Below are 12152 nucleotides of genomic sequence, written 5' to 3' on the forward strand. Positions count from 1 at the left end.
TTACAGAGTATTGAATGACTGATCGAACGTAACAAACTTATCTTTATTTCCACACATGTGATTGGAACAGCCGGAGTCGAGGAACCAAATGTAGCTCTTATTATCTTCACCATCTCTAGCCATAAGAACATGATCTTCCACACTTGCCATCAACATAACTTCTTCATTTTCATCAAAACCGGCAAAGTTAGCTTCCTTTGATCGGTCACATTCATAGGCAAAGTGCCCTAATCTGTGACACTTATAACATTCGATTGTCTCTTTGTTAAACGAAGATCGACCTTGTCCACGTCCTCTACCTCTCGGGCTGCCACGGCCTCTTCCACGACCACGGCTACTTGATCCTTCTTCCATCTTCAACGCTTGTTCTTCTTCCTTGTCTCCTCGTTTAAACTTCTGCTCATGGACAACAAGGGAGCTTTGTAATTGATCAACGGTCATGGTTTCTATGTCATTCGATTCTTCTATAGAAACCACTACATAAACGTATTTCTCAGTCAAAGTTCTGAGAATTTTCTCAACAATCTTTCCGTCGGGCATTGTTTCTCCATTGCTTCTCATTTGGTTTGCCACAGTTAGAACTCTACCGAAGTAATCCGGTATTGATTCACCATTCTTCATCTCTAATATTTCGAAATCCCTTCTCAGTTTCTGTAACATGGATTTCTTGACTCGTTCATTACCGGCAAACCTTCTTTTCATTGAATCCCATACGGCCTTAGAGGTCTTTCTATCTAAAATCTGCTCGAAGGTGACACTGTCAATGGCCTGGTACAGGTAATGCTTTACCTGTAGGTCCTTCGCCCTCAGATCTTCTAACTTCTTTCTTTGTGCCTCTGACTGAGCAATCCCTACAGCCGGCTCAATGATTCCCGGATCAATGAGACCCCACAGCTGTTTTGCTCGAAGCAAATTCTCCATCATTTCGCTCCAATGTTCATAGTGGCATTCAAATATGGGAACCTTCAACTTCTCGTTGCTCATAGTACCTGTGTGAAAGTGATATAGTGGTGAGAAATTGCTTTGATACCAAATGTTATTTTGGCAATCAAACAGAACAAAAACTATCTACTGCATTAACTTGAGGCATAAAGCCTTTAAATACATGAAGGAAAAATAACTACTAGCAGCAAAATAGGAAAACTAACGTTAACATCAATAACAAACAAACTAAAGACTTGGTAAACTAGGACTTAATCAACCCACTTTAAGCTCCAGTTCCTCCTTATTCTCCAACTAACTACAACAGAAATAAACGGTCACATAATAACCATGTGAACCACGACTCGTTCCATCAACCATACAATACCAACCTGTGACATTTGAGCCAAAACAAGGTACACCTCAGTACGTATTTATTGATTAAGCAAATAAACGCGTAATACGTAACAATCAAACGTTTAACCGAACGGGTCTGGTTATGACCCAGATATCCCGGGGGGGCATCTATAAGTGATATACGTTTAATATAAGCTAATACATTAGTAATATGGCCTTAGTTCGATAGCAAACAAGTTAAACGAAAACATGCTCGTTTAACTACCCGCTATAGATTTAAACGCGAAAGATAGTTACAAACCAAGCATTGTATCATCCGTTAAGCCGAAAAAGACTTACCAAACACTTAATTGAAATGTTTTAGGTGATTCGTTAAAATATTTTTTATTTTTACAAACATATAGTATGCTTTTATAATTTTACACAAAACTAGTCGAAAAACACTCGTTTTCGCACTGTTTGACGCACCCGATAAGTTTTTCGCGCCAAAAACCGAACCCGAACTAAATTTGGACTGGGCTTCTTGTGTTTGGGCCTTTGGAATCAGTTATTTGGGCCAAAATGGGCCCAAGGGGGCCCAAACAACCTTCCGGCCGCAACATTGGAACCCCCCCTTTTTTGATTTCTTTAACATATAAACTAGTTCAAGGATATTTTTGCACATTCATCCACAAGAAAATTCTGGAAAAACCTTTCTTCATCAGGAAACCCTTCAAATCCTAAGGTAAACAACTTAAATAAGCAACTTTTATGCTTGTTTAACCTTGATTAATACCATATAAACATGTTTTAATTACCAAAAATCATTCCCAACCATGTAAAAATCCTAAAAATGATCCATAAACATGTTTTGATCATACACATGGTAAGAAACCTGGTTTGATAGTTTTTTTGGCCATAAACACAGATTAAAGGGTTGAAACGGCATTTTTACGGTTCAAAAGTTCGTTTTTGTGCACTAGCCGAAACCCTAAGTTAAGGGCTGTTATGTTGATGAAAAATTGCTTGGTTTGTGATATAGGACTTGTATCTAGCCTACATAGGAGCACAAGAGCTTGAAAAGTTGATTAGAAAGGCGGAAACGAACCAAAACCGCTAAGGTAATGTCGAACACTCGCTTACGGGCTCTTTAGGCTAAGGTTGTGATGTGCATATTATTAGGCCTTGAAATTTTTTAGGAACATCAGGGACAATGTCATTGAGTCCCTGTTCAAATTTGGTAATTTTTCGACCATCCGAGAATATTTAGCGAATTTATTACTGATTTGGGACGTTTATTTGGGAAATATAGTTAAATTACTTTAAAAATTATGAAATTTTTTAGGGAACTCAAATTTTATGTATTTTGATCACCTATGAATTTTGGGATCATTTGGAGAAGTTTAAGGGTGTTTTGTGCATTTGTGTTCGTATGAATTTTTAAACCCGAATTTGGGCCGAAAAGAATATTGAACAAGCTTATTGCATTCTGGAATTGATACAGGTTGTTTTGGGAAATAATTTGAGTATTCAGAAATTTTTTTGGAATTTTTGGAAATATTTTGGGATAAACGGACGATTTTCAGGCTAAATATAGCTGATAAAATGAATTTTTATAAATTAATAAATTAGTAAATAATTCCAGAAATATTTTTATTAAAGTCTACATATTTTAATTGATAAGTGGCTAATTTTTCATAATTTAATGATTAACGGTTAATTAATTATGCTAATTTGAAGATTAAACAAATTCAGTTTTTATAAAAAACCGGCAAGTTCGCGACTAACGAACTTGCGGGAATATCAAAACACCAAGAAAGATCAAAAATCATATTTTTGGATTAATGAAGTAAAAACGAACCTTTCTATAAGAAACCTGGACAATCTGGATAGATTGTGCGCGTTTCTTCTCAAATCAAACAGAATAAACGGAAACGGGCACCGTAGCTAATCTGGGACCCCAATATGTGATCTTTCTTTATAACTTAATCATTTTATTAACCGACACATTTATCCAAGCTTATTTTTCCATAACTGTTTTCAGAACGCGTAAACGAACAACTTGGCCCAACTGGGAAATCGGGAATCTGAGCCAAGTTCGGTTTTAAGTATTAGACATTGAACAACATCACAACCTAAGCCTATTGCCACTTTCTGGGCGTTCCAGCTATATCCAGATTAGTTATACAACCCAGTTTAGTATTGAGATTATAATAATATTAAAATATTAATATTATTATAATATTGATTATAGGAAACCCTGATTACAAATTACACAAACCTCGAACCGACGTGTTACTGATTATCTACTAAACAGTGAGTTTCATGACCCACTCTTTAAATAGTTTTACGAACTTTTGGGGTAAAAAGCAAGTTTGATTATGTATACATATCTGAAATTTGTAATGATGTGAATTATCTAAGTGCTAACATATGAAAGTCCCCACGATCACAGTGATTAACTTCGAGCTGGTGGCTTGTGAATAGTACTATTGGTTTGACAAACCCAAACGGAATCGGCCTGGTTGCCGTGTCACATAGCGCCGTTTGCACATGACCATATTTATATATACAGGCTATGTAGTGTTAGAAATATCTACCGGGGCATGTTGTGGACGGAAGGGGAGCCACAATGGTTAATTGAGCGTGGGAAATGGATGCACGCAGCACATACAGTCAAGGCTTCACTGTAGATTAGCATAATTACATCATTTACATACATACATATTTATATCATGACTACAAGTGTTAACTTGTGAATATTCATAACTGTTTTCTTGAAACTCGTGAAACTCACCAACTCCAGTAGTTGACCCGTTTTAAACTGCTTTTCAGGATTACCAAAGTTGGAATAAAGTGATGTCGTGCTACCTATTGTGGAACATGCTCGATGCTATGTGAATAGATGCAAGGTTATTTGTGCGAATAGAATAGTTTAACGAACGTATTTTGTTGTAACACCTAGTTTGAACACAAAGATATATCAATGTAATATAATGTTAGTTTGTAATGTTTCTTTATAAACAATGTTGTTGATACCAGAGGTGTCTGTTACATTCTCGTTTTACGCTTCCGCATTGTGCTAGTCGGGGTGTGACAATACCATACCAACACGTACATATATCAAAGTGAAATGTTTTGTAATATACATACACGCTCACCCAAAGAGTTCTTCGTCATCGCAGACGAGAGAAATTTGACACCCGTTTCTCTGAAAAAAGGATTTTGAAGCTCCGAGTGTTTCTTGGACTCACGAAGCAGATACCCAAAAGTTTGTCTGTAAGAATCAACGTCACGGCACTGGTACGTCAAGCTAAACAAGGGCGAATTAAAAACGTTGCTTCCATGTTATTGAAAAGTAATTACAAACTTAGGTTTTGGTGGACTAACGTTACAAAACTGCTTCTTCTTTGATTTATTCAACCAAATATACCCAATTTACAACAGAGTCTTCGATCAAATAACCGATTGATTGAAGATAAGAAGAGACTAACAATTACAAACTCTAACAGGTTGAATCTGATCTAAGATGAAACCAGATAGATGAAGTGTGTGAACTGTGAAATAATATCTCGCACTGCTTTCTGAGTTCTGATGGAATGTTTTTTAGTGTAATTATAGAGATGAGGATAGGGATCGGTTGAGAACGCTCCTACGAAAGAAAAGTGAAGGAATTTCTATTCTTTTTTCTCTCTTTTAATCATTTCTTTTCTTCCCAATTTTTTCCACTTAACAAAAAGAAAAAATCTTCACTTTTCTGCTTTCTTTCAAGCTCCTCTCGATACCAGCTCGAAACCCGCATCAAGTTTTGAGTTTTTAATATTAGTACGGTACAATTATTTTTTGAATTTCATGAAATACTGGTACTGAACCAAACATTTTGAACCGGTACCAAATATTTTCAAATTTTGGAATCAGAATTGAAATCGATACCGTTACTGTCCCAAGTTCATCCCTACTCCTTTCATTCTCTTTCTTTGCTTTAATGAAACTTGGTAACGCAACATATTCTTTTTTTCCTTTCTTTTCTTTAAAAAAAAACCTTTCATTGTTTTCCTATCTTCCCTTTAATTAGACTCAAAAACACATTGACATTCCATTCACTATTAGGGATTGAAAAAAAATCTGAGCCCGACAGATATACTTGAAACAAACGGGATAGGTATACCCAAAACCCGATGGGTATAGGCCAGGTAAGGGATTGAGATTTAAAAATTTTCACTGGTATGGGCCGAGTATGGGATTAGATGATACCCGGCCTACCCGAAAACACATACCCGTTTACCCAAACCATATACCCGAATCGTATACCCAAAAAATTCTTTGTATTTTGTAGGTTGTGAAGTATATATATGAAAAACTATATAAAAATTGTAGTGATATTATTTATTTTTTATAACGCTTATATATATGGAATGTATTAGATTTTAATTTGCAATAACTGTAGTATAAATAAAAGATATAAAAGAATTATAATGCTAAAAAAATGTATTTGAAAATCCCAACGGGTATGCCCGATACCTGACGTTTATTTACCCGACAGGTAATGGGCCGGGTATGGGACACGGTTTTACAAACGGGTATGGGATTACCAATACTTGGCCAGTTGCCATCCCTATTCACTAAAATAACACCAAAATTCACATTTTTTTCTATCATTTTCAATTATATGATATTTTTTTTATATTCTTATCATTATTTTTTCTATCCTTCACTCACAACTATTTAAAAAAAAAAACACTAAAAATTAACAGGGTGCTACATGAACTTCTCAAATTTATAGAAAAACTAGTTCTTCTACTCCGGCGCGTGGCGCCGGGGCAGCTGACAAAACTCAAGCGTTGAAACACGGGTGTTGGTAAAACCGGAGCTTTACGACGATGAGTCGATGCGAATTCATTCAGTATTGGTTAGTTCGTTAGAGTCAGACATTTTTGGTAAAGTTTGAGCGTTAAAGCTCAAAAAATTAATTTGTCAAATTAACATATAAAAAAACAAAATATTTAAAACGATGATTATTTGGTCGGCAAGCCCAGGTGGTGTAACATACAGGTGTTCTCGGTCTCGGACATTATGGCGATAATTCGACATGAATTTGATCAGTTTTGATTACGCTCGTTACGAAAATGGAGCTAAAAGCTGAAAGAAAAACAATATATAAATATGAAGGTTGACTGATGGCTAATTTGGGGGGGGGGGGGGGGGTTGTTAGGCGATAAACTTTCACGTTGGTAAAACCCAAGCATTGTCATTCACAAGCGTTGGGGCGGCGAGTCTACTCGAATTTGGTTGGTTTTCGTCAGCTTCATTATGATAGTGGATCTAAAACAAAAAAAAATTGACATTTGGTCAGCTTCTCTTGCGTTAACTGAATTAAAAAAAAAGTCACTGACTAATACGGTGCCACCAAGTGGCCCAAAAGGACACTTGCGGCACCAAAGTCCTAATTTATATATAGTAGTAATAGTAATAGTAATCACTATATTTATTTCTATTATACTTACAATACCCTAAAATACTCTCTATATAAAAAACATCACTCACATTATTTTGATGGATAAGATAAGAATGCTCTTAATACTCTTTCAATACACGGTTAACAGGACAAATGGGCCACAACTGCTTCCGTGTCCAAGCCCATCTAGAAATAACCACGACAAATACCACACAGTCACACACATGAGTTGTACTCCAGCCCACGTATTAAACAAAAAAGCCACAAGACATCTATTGACCCATATCATCTACCTATACTAATAAAAGAAAATAATCGCACTCAGTCGTCCTTTGTCAACTTTCTTTTCCCGCTTATTCAATAAACACGAAATTTTACAACTGCCGGATACTATTGACCCATACCCGGATTGTGTTATCTCCTAAAAGTTCGTTTTTCATTGAAACCCTAGCCTTACATATCGAACATCAGTCTCTCGCCTCTGCCGCTCTGTGTATTGATCATCAAGATCCAATTTTTGACAAATCTGGTTTAAACAGGTATGGGTTGTTTTTTTCTTTGATTTTCTCTGCCTATTACTCCTCAATTTGATTTTATCTAATCGATTTTATCTCTATTACTTTTCAAGTCTGTCTCGCATCTCTCTCAAAAAATAACCCATCTGCAACTTCAATTTGACCAGGTATTCCATGTTTATCTTGGGTATTGATGTTACTAATTGAATTCGATTTGATTCATTTAGTTATTTATTTCAATGACAATCTGATCAGTTGTTCCATTGATTTTTGTTTTCGATTTTGAAATCTGAGCAGGCCTGAAGAAGATGGGATAATCAGAAAGAAGATGCGTTGTGATTTGACCAAAGCAATCAGGTAACAATTCGATTCCTAATGATTACTAATATTAATTGATCGACATCATCAAGTTTTTATATCGATTTATTGCAGTTTCACATCTCTATAATTTTCCCTGCTGATAGATTTGTAATTCAGCACTCCATCACTCATGGCCGATTTGATCTTCATCACATTCTTTAATCTTCGCTTAATCATAATTCATTTATTTCTGATTTTAACATGGATAGGGGACGCCGCCTTTCAACTTGGATATTAGGTAAAATTTGATTTGTTGATTTCATTGATGCATGTTCATACTGATCGTGGAAAAGCATTATATTTGGTGAATTTACCAGATCGTGAATTTTTATTGCTGAAAACTTTTTGTATATTGGTGGTTCTCTGGTTCGATTGATGATACTACTGCTCTCCTGTTCTCATGTATATCTCTTTAATCTTCATATCTAATATTCATCATGCGTTCACATACAATAAATACTAAGGTGTGATTTTGACTTTTAGATAGGAAATATTGGTAAAAAGAAGCCAAAAATTTTGTATCATACCTTATTTTTTGAATGGTATAAAATACTAGAGCATTTCACATGATCTCATGTTTCTAAGCACCTTCTTATCTCCTCTAGTTAGACTAGAAAGAGTAAATTTTCAAGATCTTATAAAATAATATCATTTATGACAAAGACTAATTCATATGGTGTTATGTTATTTCTTAATTGAGATTAGGCTAGAGAGATCATGTTCAGGTTTTGATAAAACTTTCATTAATTTCAAACTCTGGACAAATTTATTAAAGAGATGAAAAAATATGCCTCTTTTGAAAGGAGCATTTTTACTAAAAAATTAGTCCTCTTTTGTTGTAACTGCAATCATCTTAATATTTTATTTCCTGTATTCCAATAGAGGTGTTTGGGATTCTTATATAATTTTTGGGTGGGAAATGCTGCAGGTGTCAATAGCGAGGGAGGGACTTCAGTGATGCAAATGATTTAGGCTCTACAATGGCCTTAACACCTATAGAAGATGAAGATGAAACCAGAAGGTTATAGGTCATTAGTACAATAATATTATCCTACCTTATGGTTTGGTTTGTCTAAATAGGGCTTGTGAAGTGCAGATGTTGGATCTTAAAACAGGTTTTGTATTCTATAGATTTATATTCAAAAATTTTATTCTAATAGTGATAAACTTTGAAGCGAACTGTTTTTGTGGAAAAATAATGTGTCTATTGTGCAGTAAAATAACAAAGTTTTTTGAGAGCAAAGTTCTAAGTTGCTTTCACATATACAATATTGTTAATTAATCTGTCTAATTAATGTGATATCTGCACTATTAATCACACTCCCTTTTGATATTTGAGGTCAAACAATTTGTTTTTAAACTTTCAAATTTATGCTTAGCATGTAGATTTTCCAGTAAAGTTTTAACAGTTAATTACTTATTGTTAATTAACTTTAAAAATGATAGTGATAGCTTTGACATTTTAAAGTCAACCTTTCATGGTGGATACCATGTTTCTTATGTGTTGCAGCATCTCCTATAGTTTGATTCATAAGAATAGAATCAGACTAACTATGCCAGCATGTGGTTACCCGTCTTTTCATCTCAGCCGTTGAAACTGGAACTTTGGAGCCACGGCGGAACGATGCAAGCATTGAGGATTGGTGGAGAGGAGCAATTTCGTGTTTATTGTTGTAATGTTTATTTTATATACTATATGACCAAATAACTTTTTATGTTCATGTTGATAATAATTGTAGGAGTAGGTTATTAAGACTCTTGTGTAACTTACTTTTAATTTATTTCTTTACTTTGATAAGTTCTGTAGTCAAGACCACTTTTATTATTAATTAGTTAGTGTTGGATGACCACTTTTGTTGTGAAGAGGGTGGTAATCAATTTCTTTTAGCCATATTTCTTTAAGCCATATAATTGTTTGTCGATATATTTGAGAATGTAAATAGATAACACCTTGCCAACTTATGATTTAACTGATTTGTCCTTACTATTCTCATTATTTCATATTTCATGACTTATAATATATATATATATATAATCATTATTATTAAGTATATTTGTAATGCATTTTCTATATATTTATGTTCTAATCATTTACCTTTATTTATTTATTTTTGTTTTGTTTCAAATAATTCATTTTATAAATTAAAATATTGATAATTCCCGTGTATTACGCGGGATCTAAAACTAGTATTATATATATTACAATTGTGAGATTGGTTTTGTGAGGGATAATTACTATTCACTTTAAATTGTGCATAATGGTATATACTTTATGCTTATTGATTTGTACAAATATTTGTCATGTTCTTATATACTACTCAATACCAAACACATGTATAGTTGCTTTGTATATTAAAAAAATGTTTGTGTATTATTGGTTGTAAATCATGTTTTTGATGTAGTACCTATGTTAGTTGTTGGACACTCTACTTACCTATTCTGACTCTGTGTAGCAAAAGAAGTTTCATACACACAATTAACTTGCCATAAAAAAAATTAATAAACTATTTATTAAGTTGGATTGTGAGTTAAAAGTCGGTTTTGGATAATCATGTATTAAGGTTCTTTTTATTTGTTGATGCTTCTGGTTTTCACTAAAATTTATTTGAAGTTATGATGGTTTCTTGAGTTTTATAGACGGCGATTTTTCTAGGTCCTTTGTTTCCTATTTTTAAATGCCTGAATTCAAAAAATATGAAATTGACATTTCAAACCTTCAAAACAGGGATTCCAAGTACAATTTTCAAGTAGAAAGAAATCATGTGAAGATAGAGGTGGTGTCACGGTGGTTGATGGTCATGAAGCGTATAGGGTGGTTTCTTTTTTATAGAAAGTCTTAAATGTTATAAACAAATGTTAATCGACGACCGATTTCGTAGTAACATGTGGACATCGTTAGTTTTTCGGTTACACTTTCATATCCCCCCGCAACGCGGGGGTCAAAATACTATTATAAACTACACAACAAGGATTAAGTTATCCTATAGTCCTATACACTTATAAATTTAGAAATGGATACAAAGACACAGTATAAGGTTAAATACAACGCCGAGCAAAATATTACACAATTTTGATTAATAATAAACAAAAAATACAATGATAAATAAAAAGACACACCTTTCATCAATTTGATCTTAACCATCTAAAACCTCAAATCCTCCTTGAATTTCTCATTTTTATAACCGTTTACAGGATAACTCAACTTCTTTATTTAAGTCAATTCTTACAAGTACTGATAAACTACTTCAAATGGACGAAGGATACCACATTTGAGTATTAAAAAATTCCTTTCAGTTAGCCCGCTCAAATGCCTAACTGAATTGCCAGATGAATTTCTTCATGTCCTTTTAATATCCTCCATTGTTTGGGATTGCTTATTTTCATAAACTTATAACTTATTAACTTTTTGAAAAGATAATAAGTTGTTTGCGATTGTTTATGTTATGAGAGGATAAGTTGATAAGTCACAATTTTGTGACTCATTAACTTTTTGGAAAAGTTATAAGGAGGTAAAATTAGGAGTCCTAAACACCATCTAACATTTACTTTTATTATCTTCCATCGTAATACACAGGTTTTTATTTGAACGACCAATGAATCCTCCAAATGGGCTACTGGCTAAATTAACCGCATCGGGATACAGTCACATTTCGATCCAGGGAAAACTCTCACCTAAGGTCAATGCCCGTAAACACTCGCCCGAAGGCACGACAGTGCGGTAAGATAAAACCCGTTCAATTTAAGGATCAAACTAATGAATGCAACCTGCTCGTCTTGTCTTCCATCATCACCCTGGTGCCGCTGAAATTAAATGCTTAGGGCAACAATTGAACCGAGACACATAGAACACCAAGTCTCTTCCTTACCACCCCACCACCAGCTGATTGGCTAAAAATTGACTCAATTTACAACTGGAAATTTTTTTCTAAAATAAACAAGTTGAATTTTATGGTTTGACAAGAAATTAACCTTTCAGCTAAACGGGTGTAAGGTTGACCTGAAAGTTACTCACACATGTTTAACTTAAATCTAAACCAACAAATTTTGTGTTCTATTTGTGTTTTGACATAAAGTTAGTGGTATGGTTTAATATATACTTTACTGCTCCGGTGAGCAAGTCTCTCGTTTATTATTGTTGGTGTTACAAGAAAGTAAGTGAGCATGACTAAAGTCCGCAGGTCAAGCAAGCAAATTTAGTTTTCACAAATCTTTGAGAAGATGAGGGCAAAAAAGAATATCCCAGAGTAGTAGGTAATGAGATTGTTTTTGTTGGAGCAAGCAAACTTGCATTTCGAGACATATATACCCAATGCAAGCATTCTTACATATTTTGTCTTTTTCTTAACATTAGGTGGTTCAAGATGTAGACTATACAAGTCCACTTGACATGTAAACGAACTAGGGGCAACCCTGCTTATTCAATGAGTAGGCTCAATATTAATAAGCGACAAACAAGCAAAGCCCAAACCTAGTACAATCTTGCAAAATTTTAATTTCTCATAAGTCGGCGATCAAGCTTTTGATATAATACTCTGAACAAAAGCGAGGGTTGTACTAAGCTAAAT

At 34.2% G+C, this 12152-nt stretch overlaps 1 protein-coding gene across 1 annotated transcript; it reads right to left on the reverse strand.

Moving 5' to 3' along the window:
• LOC143554028 (uncharacterized) lies at window positions 1–984 on the reverse strand. The gene has a single exon (XM_077043894.1). The coding sequence runs from the start codon at window positions 982–984 to the stop codon at window positions 1–3; it is 984 nt and encodes a 327-aa protein (XP_076900009.1).
• Between the last annotated feature and the right edge of the window lie 11168 nt (window positions 985–12152).

Source organism: Bidens hawaiensis, unplaced genomic scaffold (genome assembly GCF_021521415.1).
Source record: "Bidens hawaiensis isolate Kalapana, Puna unplaced genomic scaffold, B.hawaiensis_p1.1 tig00017470_1, whole genome shotgun sequence".
Lineage (NCBI taxonomy): Eukaryota > Viridiplantae > Streptophyta > Magnoliopsida > Asterales > Asteraceae > Bidens > Bidens hawaiensis.